This window comes from Petaurus breviceps, unplaced genomic scaffold (genome assembly GCF_028583685.1).
Source record: "Petaurus breviceps papuanus isolate PSGF00001 unplaced genomic scaffold, PetGlider_PUasm1.0 84, whole genome shotgun sequence".
NCBI lineage: Eukaryota > Metazoa > Chordata > Mammalia > Diprotodontia > Petauridae > Petaurus > Petaurus breviceps.
The window spans coordinates 8,706,378-8,723,051 of record NW_027186645.1 but is presented as its reverse complement, the minus strand read 5'-3'; the positions used below and the strand labels follow the sequence as shown (position 1 = coordinate 8,723,051).

General features: G+C 41.6%; 3 protein-coding genes across 4 annotated transcripts in view; 1 reads left to right on the top strand and 2 right to left on the bottom strand.

Annotated features, from left to right (window-relative positions):
- ZNF277 (zinc finger protein 277) overlaps window positions 1-12,852 on the bottom strand; it is a 172,585-nt gene extending 159,733 nt beyond the window's left edge. Inside the window, exon 1 of one of the 2 annotated variants that reach the window (XM_069107032.1) lies at window positions 12,617-12,852. Coding sequence is in view for 1 of the 2 variants with exons in the window: in XM_069107031.1 (XP_068963132.1) it covers window positions 12,617-12,695 (79 nt within the window). In the remaining variant the exon portion in view is untranslated. The remainder of the gene's footprint in view (window positions 1-12,616) is intronic. The other variant, XM_069107031.1, reaches the window with a different exon arrangement.
- LOC138176270 (uncharacterized) overlaps window positions 1-16,674 on the bottom strand; it is a 364,696-nt gene that overhangs the window by 283,082 nt on the left and 64,940 nt on the right. The window lies entirely within an intron of this gene.
- DOCK4 (dedicator of cytokinesis 4) overlaps window positions 12,991-16,674 on the top strand; it is a 577,420-nt gene continuing 573,736 nt past the window's right edge. The window contains exon 1 of the mRNA XM_069107030.1: window positions 12,991-13,436. Within this exon, the coding sequence (XP_068963131.1) occupies window positions 13,400-13,436 (37 nt within the window). The 5' untranslated portion in view covers window positions 12,991-13,399. The remainder of the gene's footprint in view (window positions 13,437-16,674) is intronic.

Genomic DNA, 16,674 nt, shown 5'->3' with positions numbered 1-16,674 from the left:
CTCATTTATAAAACAAGAAAGGCAACATGAATGGCTGCGGTACTCAAGAGGTTTGGGCTCTAGTCTCAGATCTGCCACTCAGATGAGTGACTTTTACCAAATCATTTGATTTTTCTGGGTCCCTGTTTCCATATCTGAAATGAGAGAAGTTCTCTTTACCTTCTGACTCTTTAATTCCATGATCCTATGCTTCTTTAACAAACAACAAACAAAATAGATCAGCAGGTGAATTTTTCACCTGTGACACAAATAGAACATGTATGATTTTATTGACAAATAATCATTTAATCACTGTCCATTTCCACCTCTCCCCAACTTTTCCAACAGTGGTCCCATAGACAGTTTGAAAAAATTCCATCATACCTACATTCTTGAAGGAAATGAAAACTGATAGAAGAATGCAAATTAAATTTTTATGACTCTAAATAATGCATTAAATAGCTATGGTTACCTGAATTAATAAGAAGCCTAGGCCTGAGTACTTTGGGAACAGTATGTCAGTCTGGTTATCTAAGAACATTGTCTTTTTGTTCTACTTTTTAAGAAAAAGTCCTTCTATTTCAAATGTGCTAAGGGAGGGACACTGTAATACCACAGTGACTGATACTGATTTGAAGAGAGAATGTTTCCACAATGTGCTAAATTGGAACAATTTTGTATAGAGAGACATTTAGTTTAATGCATACATACTGTAGAGGATTTCAGAAAAATCTTAGTTCTTGATGTTCTGAAATGAAGTCCTACTTCTTGGCCCATACTGGGATCACCCTATGGTATTATTGCCTCACTGGAGGGAGGTGCCAAGCAATACTTATTAGATGCCTACTATGTGCCAAGCACATGTCACTGGAGCTACAGAGACAAAAAGGAAATAAGCTTACATTCTACTGGAAAACTATATATTGTAGCATTCTATTTGACTATGGATTGTATGGTAAAAGTGTCCTAACTCCATTGTGAAAATCAGGATAGATAAGGATTCTTGAGGATGGGAAGGATCTCATTTTATATTTAAGGAAACTCAAGCTCAGAGAGAGTGACTTGCCTGCAGTTACATGGCTAAAAAAAAATGAGGAAGAATTTGAACTTAAGTCTTCCTATCTCCAAGTCTACTACTCTATCAATTACACTATTTAGCTGCCTATATTCAAGGGATAATTCTCTGCTATTATAAGCCACTGAAATTGGTTATAGCCATAAGGTATATCATACCTTTCTCAGGAGGTTTTTGAAAAGAGGATAATTTCATATTATTACCTGTAAAGTGAGAAGGGTTGGACTAGATGACCTCCAGAGTCCCTTCTAGTGTTAACTCTATAATCCCATGATGTGGTCTACATAGGTTACTCTTTGAAAGGATGACCTAAATGCATGGGTATGCTGGAGTAGGCTCTAACTGTTTGGGGAAAGCAGGTTGTTAAATTTTCAGTGAACATTTACATTCTGGAAATGGCAAACTACAAATCAAGGACTGATTCCTCGTTTTGTTAATTGTCTAAATTTGAAAAAGAGACAGAGAAAATGTTAACAATGCAGATTAAATGAGAGTGTTCTGTGCTGTCAAAACTCCCCTGCCTCAACCTAGCAGAGTTCTCGAAGTCCCTACCTATGTGTAAAGCACAAGATATTTACTTTCAAAAGGATAAACAGCCCACCAAATTTGCATTGACAATGCCGGCAATTAGTAAGGTTCCCAGAGAATCTCAGAGCTCAAAGGGGACTCAAGCAACATCTAGTCCAACCTTGGCTCAGAATTTGAATTAGGACGACAAATTATTGATCTAGAAGCAAACCCTGAGAAAATCATCTAGCCTAACACCTTCATTTTGTAGATAAGGACTTTGAGACACAGGGAGAAATTAAAGGAACGGCCCAAGGTCATGGTTCATATGGTAGAGATGAATCTAGGTCCTCTAAAGCCAATGTCCTTTGGGCTGTACCATTATGCCTTCCTCTCCCCTCTATATTCTTTCTCACTAGACATTCAGTCTTCAGCTGAAGACCTCTGAAGGGGAATCCACTAAGGTAATCATTTTCACTTTTGGAAAGCACAAATTGTTAGACAAAGCTGTCTCTCTCTAATTTTCACCTAAGGCTGTAAGTTTTGCCTTCGGATATCTCGCTGAACAAGTTTAACTCCTCATCTTCCAGGCAGTATTTTAAATCCCTGCGGACAGCTATCCTGTCCAGGCTAAGCCTTCTTTTCCATAGGCTAAAACATTCCAATCTTTTTTTTTCCCTCGAATGACTCTTATGTGCCATGCTCCACAAGGCTCTTCTACCCTCTTATCAGCATCCAATTTTCCCCATATAGCACAGCTAAGAGAGTGCACGTTCCAGCGAAAACCTTCCAAACATAAACAAGGAAGGGAGTTTATTTCTTTTAGGACTATTGCCCAATATTCATTGGTTATAGCCTCTGCATGATGGGAGGTTAGGGTTAATTGACAGCCCCTACAGTGGTTAATATATGGAGATGATTAGCTGCATTCATCTTCCCTCACCTCACAAAAAGGGCAGCCATATAAACAAGAAAAATACATTAGAAAAACAATCCCTTGGATTGCAAATACTTCTCTAACATTAATGCAAATCTAGAACTACATCTTCTTTGATCTCTAAAGTATGTAAAATGAGTAGGACCAGGAATACCCTTTCAGGGATATCCTATCCCTTCCTGATGCATTTTACAGTGGTGTTGGGGATCATGAGGAAGGAACTGAATGTTAAAATGATGTTCAGTTCAGTAGTCTGGTGCTAATAAACCCAAAGTCATGAGATTTATGCCCATATTCAGAAATATATTCTATTGGGTTGACTTTCAGGGTGATAACAGTAAAAAAGCACTAGCCCTGAAGTTGTATAACCTGAGTTCAAATCTTAACTCTGATTGCTTATCTGTGTAATTTTAGGTGCATAACTTAATTTCCCTAGGTCTCAGTTTTCTTACCTGTAAAATGAGGAGGTCTGACTAGACGGTCTTTTAGGGCCCTTGTAGCTCATGGCCTATGATCCTATGATGTCAGCTCAAGAAACTCCAAGGGCCTGAGCATGTTTTTGAGGTGCTAGGTCATATAGTCCTTAGTGTGCTGGTCTCAAAGTCAGGATGACCCAAGTTCAATTCCTTCAGATTTTATTAGTCAGATACTTACTAGCTGTGTGACTCTAGGCAAGGCACTTAACCTCTCTCAGGTTCAATTTCCTCATCTGTAAAACAAGGCTTTTGGCCTCAATGGTCTCTAATATCTCCACTAACTCTAAATTGATGATCTGCAATCCAGATGGGGAATTGATGGAAACAGGATTATGAAAGTATGAATGAATAAGAAAGAATGATAGTTTTATAACCAGAAGGAACCTTCCCACCAAGAATCATCTAGTACAACCTCTTAATCTTAAAGGTAAGAAAACATCCTAGAATATTTATCTGGCTTATCAGTGGTTACAGAAGCTCTACACTGGCTTAGAACCCAAATTTCATGATTCCCAATCCAGTGTACCATGATGTCACCCATGGTATTGTTTAAGACAGACTACTACTAGAAAAAGAACTGAAAGCACATCATCTTCTAATAGTGGGTTTTCACAAATGAAGGATAAAAATAAATTTTATGAAAAACCAGATTACAAGAATTACCCTGGTCCTCTTCCTTCTTTTTCCATCCTCCCCTCTAGTCATTTTGAAGGCCTTTCGTTTACAGTGTTTTTCAGTAAGAAGTCTGATTGATGTTCTATTATTACTCAAATGATTCCTACTATTAATTAGTTTAGAGATGTAATCATGATCAGGATCAGTGAGTACAAGATATTTTCTTTTCTAATTGGCTATTACAGTTGAATACCAACATGTTGCTTAACAGAGCATTGTGTTAAATATGCAACCAGTTCAGTCGTAGAAATTAAACATCTATGCATATTTTGATAAACACACTCAAAATAATTTATAACAGGTGCGGCCTCTGTAATTACAAGGTGACTCATCTTTCATTGCAGAAAAATTAAAAATCAAGCCTGAAGAAAGCATGAGACTAAGCATGAACTTCTCTTCTTTGTAAAAATGAACATAATTAAAAACTTAAGCCTGTCCATTTCTGTAATAGGTGACTATATATATATATATATGTATATATATATATATTTTTTTTTTTTCCTGTCCTGGACTTGTAATTTCATGAGCAGAGGGAGTTCTGCAAAAGAAAATTCCCTCTACCCAAGCAGATACCTTCGGCATAAAGAATAGGCTTAGGGAGTTGCCTGGGGTCATGAGAGGTTACTTCTTTGCTCAAGGTCACACAGTCAAGATGTATAAGAGGCAGGTCTTGAATGCAAGTCTTTCTTCCTGATTCTGAGGTTAGCTTTCTCTCCACTGCCCCACATAGCATCACACAACTTAAAAGCTGTATGCCTATTGCTATTACATCACCAAACTAATTATTCCATATTATACCCATTATAGAATATCACAGGCAACACAAATATATGTTGTTCCTTTAGGTAGACTGTAAGCTCCTTGTGGACCATGACTTCTAACTTCTTTGGTATCTCACAAAGCATTGGGCATGTACTAGGAGTTCAATACATACTGGTTGACTGACTTAAATTCATCCTATGGGGATAACGCAGTAGCAGCTTATTTCTCCTAAATGTCATTTAGAAGCCACTCAAGTTATCATGAAGTCATAAGTGTTTATTAAGCAAGTGCGCCACGCGCCGTGCTGAGAGCTGGAGATACAAAGAAAGGCAAAAATGGCGGGTCAGTGAACTTTGCTCTGTTCCATGGCCACAAAGTTAGGGAACAAGTTTTCAAATATATCTCCTCTTCACAAAATGAATTAGATAAGAGTGTATGAATGAACGGGGCTGCTGGAGTGTATGAGCTCCTCAGCCTAATCTATCATCACTCCTGGAAAAAAAATCCCCAATACGTGGCTTACTGATTATGGCTCAGTGGTGTCATCTCCACCTACAAAGGAGAGCACATTTCATTCTTGGAGAGGAAGCAGCCTATATTCTACACCTCGAGTACTGATTCATTTTAGGCTAGCTTAGTTTATAGTGTCTGATATAGGATCTGCAGCATAAAATAACCCATCACTTTGTGGTAAGAGTCTAAACGCATAACTAAGCACAGACACTTTAAGACTAAACCAGCAGCAGTGAGAGAGCTTGTTCATTTTGTCATTTCCTACTCATTCTTAGATGGCTGCTGAATTACACTTAGAAGGAAGCTTGCTAAATCATGTATTTGGAGATGTCACAAGACTTTGCCAGAACTGCATAAACTGAGTGGCTCTATCATTTTCTTATTCAACAGAATCAGTTACTTAGCCAAAAAGGGGAGTTATGGAAAAAGAGATCAGGCCCTCTGCCCATATCATATGAAATTCAACACAATTCAGTTACTGAGAAATACAGCAGAAACCCATGCTTAAAAGTGACCATATGGACACAATGAACAATTAAAGCACAGTGTTAGCTATAATTACTGGTAAATTTCTAAGGCTCTAATGATTGTGTCACTGTGTGGGCAATGTCAAAGACATTAGGAGATGGCTAGCTGAGCTAATGGCTCAACTTGAACTTATAGCCAAAATTATCTTGTATTGATTCAATCACCCTAGGTGTAGAAGCAGGCCTTAACATATATGTAGATTATGTCTCTAATATTAGATCTTGGGTACAGACAGGTGGGCAAGGGAAGGGAGGTGACAGCAAGGGCACCAAGATAAAGTAAAAAAATCTTGTTCTGAGAAGTAGAAAATGACAAAGATAAATTTCACCTAATTCACAATTCTGCCAAGGCCCTCCACATGGCCTAGAACAGGGGTGAGGAACCTGTGTCCTTGAGGCCACATGTGGCCTTATCACCCCCCAAATATCCTTCCATCCTTGTGATTGGGTGGAGATTCACCCACTCACCCTTCTCTGATTGGCTAGTGCTTCCTACAACCTCCATTTTGAGAAAATGCCCAGGCCAGCCTTCAGTCATGCTCATTCCTGGTCCTCACTTCTCTCACCTTCCACTCTGCATTTCAATTACCTTTTTATGAGTTATCTTCCCCTGTTGGAATGTAAGCCTCTTGAGGGAAGGAACTGTATTTTTGGGGGGTGGTTTTGTATTTATATTTATATTACCAGTGCTTAGCACACAGTAACTAGTACACAAGTCTTTTGATTGCCATATAAATTAGATTTAAGTTAGTTGGAGTTGCATAAAGTCCTTGGCCTCACTCTATCAGAGTCATCAAAGTCCAGTGGCAAGACAAAAATCAAAATGACTGTTGATGGCTAGGGACGCAGTGGATGATCTCTTGTCTTCAATGTCTAACCAAGCTCCAATCACTCCACAGCACCTGCTTCTACCACCTTCATGGTCCTTTGGAACAAATGGTTCACATCCTCCCATTCCATTAGGGAAGTCTTCACATACTTGGGGTGGACATCCCCCTAACTCGTGGGTAGGTTGGAGGTCTATTGGTCACCCTCAATCTAGTTTAGCCTCTCTGCAGAGAAGGTTTACAGGGGTGCAACCACTCCTCATGGTACCTCTTCTTAGAGTCACAGGTGAGAACTGGGTGGCAGGTGGACACCAAAGGTAGAAAGCAGTTCTGAAGGGGACTCGGCAGCCCTCACTCCAGAAGTACTCCATCTTCTCTGACATCTGTACACCCTAGCACACAAGTAAATGCTTGTTGAAGAAAAAGGCGGCCAGCTCTGGCTATAAGGTTTGTTTGTTTTCTGGGGGGTGGGGTAGAATTTAGAATGAAATTTGTTAAGAATTTTGTAATTGAGTTAGACTCTATCCAAGTGCCATTAGTTATTCAAGCATCAAAAAGACTAACAAAAGCACTGTAAGTTTTAGCTATAGAGGCATTCTTCCAGCCTGGCTTCAGTATTTTGGGTGGAGAAAGAAAGAATATTTTCTGTCTTTCATTCCCATCTTACCCCAAGCACTGCAAGAGTAGCTTCATCCCACATTCTTTCGTCCCACCAAGCCCTCCCTGGATCTCTTTTGGAATGCACTTTGCCACATCAAGGTCATTCATCTCAGTTTCTTGGAGACTGAGTTGTATGTGAAGGACATCCAGAGAAAGAATTGAGGGAGGACAACTTTCAGAGCCCATGAATATTTTCTCTCTCAGTCTGGAAATTCTAGAAATGTACCTACTAGTAGCAGAGGTCATAATCATCAACACATTTCTAAATTTTCCCAGGATTATTTCGCAGAACCTAGAAATTCAGTATACTGCAGACATTAAAAAGAGAAAAAGAAGAGCTGATTTCCTTTTCTGCTTGTTTTCTTACCCTGGCTCCCCCCAAGGACTAAAAGTATGTGAGATTTGGCTTAGTTCAGCTCTACAACATGTAGCTTGATGATACCAAGCTGCCCCACAGATAGTTAGAAAAGCTTAACTACAGCCGTCCAAGTCCCAGCCCATCTGGACAAAAGCCCCAAAGACGAGAAGACACAGGGCCCTCAAGGACAGTGTGACAGGACATTACCACAGACTGAATACAGGACAGATCAGCCTTAACATATTCTTTTGTAAAGCTAATTCATTGAGGTAGAGTGAAGTTCTACTCTCCCTAAAATGGTATCTCCATTTAACAAGGGTACCAAAATAAGAGATTCATTTTCTCTCTCCCTGTTTAATCCACCAACTTGTTTTGCCTCTCTATATGCCTGTAATCTTGTTTTCCTGGTTTTCCTGAAAAGCTTGCCTTCTGCAGCTCTAAGGAAGAAGGCGGTAAGATAACAAGTCTGGATGGTATTAATTGATACTGCTGGTGTTGTGACGCCTTTGGGATGCTTTTTAAAGATTGGAGCATTTTCTTTCCCAACAATATCAGCATAGATCTGTTTTTTCTAAGAGATGAACTAAGATGACTTTTTTCCTACATGTCAACCAGATAAGAATCATAATAATATCTTAGATATATAGTGCTCTTACTCTGGAGATCTCTTATCTTATTTGGGCTCCATTATCTATTCCTATGAGGTGGATAAAGAAAGCAAGTGGTGCTGTCCTATAATTACAAAAGGAGAAACTAAGGCAAAAATGAAGATCCCGTCACAAAGTCGCCTGGTGGTAAAGTTGGTACTAGAGACTATTTCTCCTCCATTACAATTCAGTGCTCCAGATTGGATTTTAAAGGGCATGGAGACTTCCTGGTTGTGGTCCATATGCATGGGAAGGGGATGATGATGAATTGGTATGACCTCACCCAGTAATCAACCACAAAATGTTAAGTTAGCAGAGACATCAGAGATCATTCCTCTAACCCCCTCATTTCACAGATGAAGAAACCTGGCCTGTGAGAAGGAAATGGACTTGCTTGGATCACATAGCTAGAATGTAAGTGAGAAAAGCTGGCCTGGAAGATGAGTCTTCTGACTTCAATAAATCACTGTGCAGTTATTAATAGCTTACTATGTGTCAGGCACCGAACTAAGAGCTGAGGAAGCAAATTCAAAACTGAGATAGCCCCTGCTCCTTTCAAGTCCAATCAGCACTATGTTCACTGCCCGAAGAATACCAAACTGGGGGGTCAGAAGATACCAATGTCTGAGTCACTAGCTGTGTGACCTTGGGCAAGTCCCTTAACCTTGCTAAGCTTCTTTCCTCATCTCTAAAATAGGGATAAGAGCAACACCTACCTAACAGTGTTGTTCCAAGACTGGCTGAGAATGAACATAAATCCCTCCGTAAAACTTGGTGCTATATAAGTGTCTGCTAGCATCATCATTATTACCTGTGGGATCTGCCCTGACCTCTCCATCACAAGAATGATCAACCTATCCTTGCAGCATCTTGCCCAAAACCTTACTTATAATGGCTCTTGCTTGTATCGTAATTGTTTGTGTACACGTGTCCTCACCCAGTCCTTATTTCATTAAGCTCCTTAAGAGCAAGGCAAGGTCTGTGTGGTATCTATGGAATTTAGATCTCAGAGATCATCTAGTCCAGTCCTAGCCACCTAACATAGTGTCTCACACATGGTAGGCATGTACAGAATTGAACTGTAATCACAAATTCTCCCTGAAGGAGTAGATGGTGACTTGAGAAATTTCTGGGATCCTTGTAGTCCCTGTCCTAGAGTTTCTCAGAGAGCAAGTTTTCATCAGACTTCTTCTCACAGGACTGGAGGTACCGCTTAGAGACTCACCCTACCACCTGCACCTGTTGCTAGGAACGAATGTAAGGGAAGAGGAACCTGAAGAAGTTGGGGCTCTGTCCTGCAAAGGAGTTCCAGAGAAGCACCTGGGTTGGAGGGCTAATTTCATGTGCTTTGTGTGGGAGGGAGTGAATACTCAGGCTGGCTCAGGGGAAGCTTACAAGTATACCACTTGAAGTTGTCTGGTATTTCTGCCAACTTTCCTCCGTATTTGTTCTGTTTTGTTTGTATTTGTATTTTGTTCTGAGTGAATACTCAGGTGTGGCTCAGGGGAAGCTTACAAGTATACCACTTGAAGTTGTCTGGTATTTCTGCCAACTTTCCTCCGTATTTGTTCTGTTCTGTATGACTGATTGCTGAATCTCTGGTAGAGGCATCCTGGGGCAGATGTGACATCTCCATGTTTCTCTAAGATGCCTTTGGCAGGTAGGTCTCCAGCGGAGTACTGTACTGATCCAGAATCCAGACACCAAATATATCAAAGAAGGAATCTGGGCAACAATGACATGCCCTCAGATACTGAGCATAATTCCCCATTCCATAAGAATGGGCTTCATACTAAAATATTAGGCTAGGCCTAAAAAAACTTACAAGTACTAGCCTAGATTTATATAGCACTTCGTAATTCTAAAACTGCTTTATTCACAGTAGGTAAAGTACAAGTATTACCTCTATTTTACAGATAAATAAATGGAGTCTCAGAGTAGTTGCTCTGAATTTACTTGCTTCTACACAATTGTTTGCATGTTGTTGTCTATTTTAGATTGTGAGCTCCTTGAGGGCAAGGATTGTCTTTTGCCTTTCTTGGTCACCCCAGGATTTAATATAATGCCTAGCACATAATAGGTGCTTAATAAATGTTTACTAAGTTACCCAAGGTTACCATGTTAGTAAGAGGTAGAGTCAGAACTCAAAGCCAGGCTTTCTGATCCCCAAATTCAGTACTCTTTCCATTACAGCATGCTACCTTTAGAATTAGAAGGCCTCTCTTAAAGGAGGTTGTTTTAGATGAATTCAATGGGAATACTACAATACACAACAGGCACTAAACACCATGCAAGATTTATTAGCCTGGGTTTTCACTTATGAAAAATAGAAATGTGCTTGATAACAATGTTCCTTTAAATTTTATAGTGATTTACAGTTTTGAAGTTAGTCTGGAAAAATTTATGTAATGCTATGAATGGGTTACTAACAGGGAATTTGGGGGTAGAATGCTAAATGTGTGGTGTGACATTATAGAAGTCAACCAATATAAATGTGACATTTATGCAGTAATAAGGTTTGTGCCTGATTTACACACATCATCTCATTTGACCCCACAACAGCCTTTAAGCTAGCAATTATTATTCCCATTTCATAGATGAAGAAACTGTGGCTAAGAGGTTAAATGTCTAGTTAGGGTCACAGCATAAATGTCTTTCAGGTTTTCTTGATTCTAAAGTCAGTATTCCGTGCACCCTGTGGCTTCTCTATAAAACATCCCTGTGTCCACTTCAAGAGAGACAACAGGGTTGGTCTGATCTAGGATGGCATCTTCTGTAATTTTGTAAACTGTCTTTGGGGAATGGTTTCAAGTGCATCTTTTGGTAGTCCTTCATTAGATACTGATTTCAGGAATTTCTAAATTTGGACTACTAATGGCATTAAAACAAATCAAACAAAAAATAACCAAAAACTCTGATTCAGGAGTTATTGAGGGTCAGCTTTATATTCAGCTTTCTCATTTGGTCCATTTCCATTTTAAGAACCTCTTGCAGGACCAAATGTGAAAGTTTAGACATCATTTTCTCTTCAACAGTCAGCTTGTTGACCATTCTAAATGTGACATCTATGGGTCTTAAATAACCTTCCCGAGATGCTAGCATCTAGAGAACTTTAATTATATGTTTCCCCCAAATGAGAGTTGGGTCAAGCACTTGGTCCATGAAAATGAAGACCAAATAACTCAATAATTAACTGTCTAGGATGTGGAGGTGGATAAACATTTGACTCAGCATCCAGTTTAAAAGATATAGCACTGACAGAGGTACTTTTAAAAAATAATTTTAGGGTTAGGGAATTTTGATAATAGAAGTGGTTAGTAACAACACTTTAACTTTGTGGTGATGAGATGAACTCAGTTTTTGACCACAAGGTTATTAACTGTAAAAGCAAAAAAACAAAAACAAAAAACAAACCTTCAGCAGAGATGTACTAAACCTTAGCCAGGGCAAAAAGAACTTTCCCCCCAGAAATGGTAACTTCCAAGATACTATTACAGCTCTCTATATTCTTTGCCCGGAGGCCCTCCTTTCCTCCAGGGGAAAAGAGGAAGAAGCCAGGAAGTAGGAGAGCAGTCTGGGACTTACAAGCAGGACTGGGGCAGACACTACCTGTGTATCCTCAGGAAAGTAATTTAACTCCCTCCTCCTCTCCTTTTTTGTGGTTGTTTTTTCCTCACCAGTAAAATGAGGAGGCTGGATTAAAATGGTCTCGGATGTTACTTATAACTCTACTCCTATGATCCCCGAAAAGACTCAAACTGGAGGCTCCTCCCACAATTTTAGTTTCTCAACCAAGAGGCTCCTCCCCCAGATTTAGCTTCTCGTCCAGAGTGCTTTCTCCCTCAAAGTTTAATTTCTTATTTCTGACATACACAAGTCTTCCAGAGACCCCAAAGCCATGGAATGGTGAAAGTAAGGGTGATTGCCAAAACACGACCCAAACGATTGTCACTGAAAAGTCCAGAGCCCTCTGAATCGTCTCTGAAGCTAAGAGTGCAAGTTCTTTTCCTCTTCCCTTCCTTCAAGTCCTCGGATCTCTGACAAGACTCCCAGCAGCAATATTCTCCTCTCAAGGGTCTTTTGGCAGAGAACCGAGAAAGCTCAGAGCACACAAACTTCTCCCAGCGGGAAGAAAACTGTAAGATATCGCTACCTTCATACCTGGAAGACGCAAGACGCAAATAAAAGAAGTTTCTTGATGCCAAACTAATCACAAAAAAAGAGTCAAGGCTGAGGAAAGGGAGGTGGAGAGACTTGCTAATTTCCAGTGTCATAAATATACGCCCCAATTACAATCCAAACCAACCCAAAGCGATTGAATGGGCTGGAGCGCATGATGGGCGCTACTTCAAAACCGGAAGGGAAAAGCCAAGAAAGGGTTCCCTAACAGCTCGGGGAGGGGAGGTGGCATTTCCTCCTCCTTTCTCCACCCACTCTTAGGCAAACAGCGCCAAATATGCGCCTCCTGCCCTCCCCCGGTTCACCGCGCCATTCCCAGGGCACACGTGGCTGCAGAAAGCTCAGCCTTTAAGGCTCTGGCAAGCTCTTCTTTCTGGAAGTCAGTTTGACTTGAGGGTTTGTGTTGCAGCAGGGACGACTGAAAGAGGAGGCAGAAAATAAAACTAAAGCCTCTGGCACTAAGGGCCCTGCTTCAAGGGGGCCACCAAACTCACCTGCATCACTGAATTTGCGGCTGCTGCCGTCAGCACCATCTTCTCCAGCTGCAGCCCTCTCAGTCCCAGGAGAAGCCATTCTATTGCAGGGGGAGATATCTGAGGGAATGGGGAGTCTAGTTCCAGTAAGAACCTAGGAGAGAATTTACACCTCACCCCACCCCCAAATTGTGCCTTTCCTCCACTCCCAGACGTAGCCTCAAACCACTCTTATTCAGCAGAACCGAACAAGGGAGAGGGGGAGGGACCTCCATAAGCTCCTCCTCGATCGCTAGTGTCCGGTCCCTTCTCGGGAGTGAGGTGGAGAACTACAATCTCCATCATGCATCGGGAGGTGCAGAGAAGGGAGGAGGGAGGAGGGGGGAGTGGAGTGGAGGAAGGCAGTGGGGGCGGTGCGCCCGAGAGTGCCCCGGCGTGTTCGCTTAGTTCAGTGAATCAGAACAATGCCTGCGCGTCTGAATCCCCGGGAGCGCGTCTGAGGAAGCTGCGAAGAGGTGCAGCAGCGGTAGCAGCCTTAGCGGCGGCAGCACCCCAGCTACAGCAGCTTAAGCAGCCTTAGCATCAGTAGGCAGCATAGCCCGCGCAGTGTCAGCGCTTGGGCAGACTCCAGTCCTGACCCTTCTCCCTCTTGCTCAAGGACTGAGAGCGCTGAACTGCCTTTAGTTCTATTGCTGCTGCTGTTACTCTGGCTTCTGGTTTATTGTTTTGAGCTCCTTAGAGGAGGTGTGAGAGGGGAAAAAATAGAAGAGAAATAGAGAGGGACAACAGAATCTTCCTTTAGCCATGTGGATACCTACAGAGCACGAGAAATACGGCGTAGGTGAGTCTTTTTCCGGGCGAACTTTTATTCTCTCTCCTGTGTTTGCAATTTTCCCCTTTCTTCTTTTTTCTCCTCTCGTTATTTGCCCCCTATATTTAGGTGAGGCTGGAAATGGATAGTTGTGGCATAATATAGTCCCCCTTTTGCTTCCCTCTTTTGCCCTGATACGGTGCTGTGCTATGCAGATCATCTCAAAGCGGGGAGAGACACACATCCCGGCCCCCCCCATTGGGGGGCTCGCGCCCGCCCCCAAAAAAACCCACGCACCCTCCCCCTCCTTCACTACCCTCCCCTTCCAGATCCGCTGGCTAGCTATCAGCCGGTCGATTCAAAGGGAACGGATCCTTCAGTTCTGCGTTGCCTACTCCCATCTCTGTCTTAGGAGTTTGGAAGTGGAGATGGGTGCATGTGTGTGTCAAGTTGCAAGGGAAAGGGCGAGTCCCTTTCCTAGTTTTCCCCTTCTTCGTCCTCCCTTCCCCCCAAACCCCAGGATCTGAAACGACAATCAGCTGCAGAGATTTCCCGGGAGGAGGGTTGGGAGAGAGAAGAGAGGAAGGGGAGGGAAAAAAAACCCGAAACCAACAAAATCAGAAAGGGAAGGCAAACCCTTCCTTCTGGCTCGCATCAACATCCCCAGAGTGCAAAATGTGCAATAATCTACAAAGAAGCAATTCTGACAGGAGACTGAGCCCGCTCTATTTCCTTCACTAACGCCCTTCTCCTCCCCCCCCCCCACTCGCCCGCATATTTTTGTTTGTATTTTGTACGAAGTGTTTTTGAGGGGTGGGAGAGTTTCTCTGTGAATTTCAGTTGAATTGCTCCTTTTCCTTGTCATTTGAAAAGGAACGAGGACTTGGTTATGTTTCCACTTCTGGCTCCTGCGTCCGGTCCGATCCTGGGGTCATTGCGGGGAGCGGGGAACGGGGTGGGGTTTTTTTGGTGGGGGGACAGCTGGAAAGTGGATTTTCAGTTCTGGGGAGTGATCTAGGGCTAAGCGTAGGTCAGACCTAGGCTGGAGGGTATGTTTTAAGAAAAGACCTGTCTGACTTTGGCGTTTTGAGAAAAAGGAAAACACTGAAACACTCGCTCCTCTGTGCAAAGGTGAACAACAAAGGACATTAATGTTGACTGATGAACACTGGATTCTCCCTTCCTTTCCCTCCTCCCATTTAATAGGGACTAGAGTTCCCGTTCGTGCTTGAATTAAGCTGGGTTCTTCCCTTCTCCCCTTCCCCCTCCACTCCTGGGTTTTCAGGGTTTGCCTTAAAAAAGAAAGAAAGAAAGAAATGGGGCTTGCAAGTGAAGGTCCTGAAACAAAAATGGGCTAATCACGGCCCTAAAGGTCTCACTGAGATCAGAACATTTATAGAATTTATCTATTATGCCCTTATTTCTTATCTGCCATCTACTGCCGCCAGGCAGTGCTTTTGAAAAGGGCAGATCTCTGTAGATGTGGATACTGTGGAAAATCTGCTTTCTTCCCCTCTCATTCGTTTCCTGCAATTAAAAAAGGAAGATCAAAGTGCTGTTTGTGGGAGTCATTTTCACTGGGGACCCTCTCCCCCCTTCCAGTTTTGCCAGGGGGAAGGACCGTGGAGCCCTCTGAACTGACTTTGTGAAGTGATTAAACAAAGTCATCTCGTCTTTTGCTTGACCTATTAAAAGCCTTCATTCTGCATTCTGCTGTGTTGAGTGGTTAGCAAGACAATAGTTTCTTCTAGATGTGTTTGGAGTGTGTTTGACAGTCATTCTTTCCAGCTTTCTCCTTTTCCTTGGTCACTTTTATTTTTTTTCCATGTTTAGGTAGAAGCCTAAAGAGTTTGTCTTTGTTTCTGAGCCTAAGGAAGAGGGTATCATCTCAGTATCATCTCATTGCACCGGGTTTAACAATTAGTGCAAGAAGCCAAGACCCATTCTGGGCAACCCCGTCCCATTTGGAGTTAATCCCAGATGTTGCTTTCTTCCAAGTGTTAAATTATAGAGATTATCGATGGGATTAATTTTCTTTATTTCTTTATGTGCCAGGTCACAGCTGGGTTGCTAGTATCGATTAGCTCTCCTACTCTCTTTTCTTTACAGCTATGGGCAGGGTCTGATAAACCACTCTGGGGTTTCCTGGAGTGGCAAACAGGATATTATCAGTCAAGTATTTCAAGCTGCAGCAAAACCGCTCAGATTTGTGTGGTGATAGTTGTGATTTGGAGGCCACTTATCTGAGTGGGAAAAGGTGGCAGAGGAAGGGGGAGAGTGGAAAGATGAGTGTTTCTAGCCAGAATTGTTGCATCCCTTTGTCATTTATACTGCAAACCTTTGAGGGCTAATAATATTTTTTATTATTTTTCAAGCATTTGGCTTGTGGTTGATTAGTTGTTCACCATCCATCTGTTAGGATTTTTTGGAGTGCCGAGAAAAATTTGCTAGGATACTCCAGCAAGCAGAGGTTCTTTCTTCACCATGGAGAGAACTATTTGTGGCTGTTGGTGCTTCAAGGCTTTCCCTCCTCCTCCCCCCTTTTACCCTTGATATGTGTGAGTATGTTCTGTAGTTCCTATGAACACCAGGGAAGGGTATTTTATGATTATCAAAGTTTTTGCAATTCTTGGTCCAGTTGTCATTTAGTTTAATCACTAATTGAAATAAATTGATCCTTTACAACCTGAAGTGTTCAGTCTTTGATACCTGTGAAAAATCTAACACTTTTGCTGTGGGACTTTTAAAAAAATTTCTAGTGATCTGTGTGTGTCCACCAAGAAGACGTTTGTGCCTTTTATATATCTGTCCTAACATATCACAAATATAATCCATATTCTCCATTTTATTTTATAATAAATGGTATATGTGTATATGTTTATGTGTGTGTATGTATTTCAAAAATGGATTGGAAATGTAAATTCTCTTGTCTGGGCAATAGGACAGCCTATAACGTTTAAACTGATGAACCACCTTTCTGTCAAAACAATCTGTTTTGTCATGGACCTGAATTGTCTGAAATTGGAAAATTATGAAAGATAAGAATCAAGCTAAATTTCTGAGTATAATATAATCCTACCATTTGAGTGTTATTTTAAAAAAAAGTTATTCTTGATGAAATGAGGATGTTTTTTAAGTTGAGCCATTCTGGTTATTAGCTCCCATGAGTTAGCAGAGTGGAAAAGATCATTGGGCTGACTATGCTGGAGACCAAAGTTCCGGTTCTGAATTTACCATTGACTAGCTTTGTGACTTTGCTGGGCCTCAG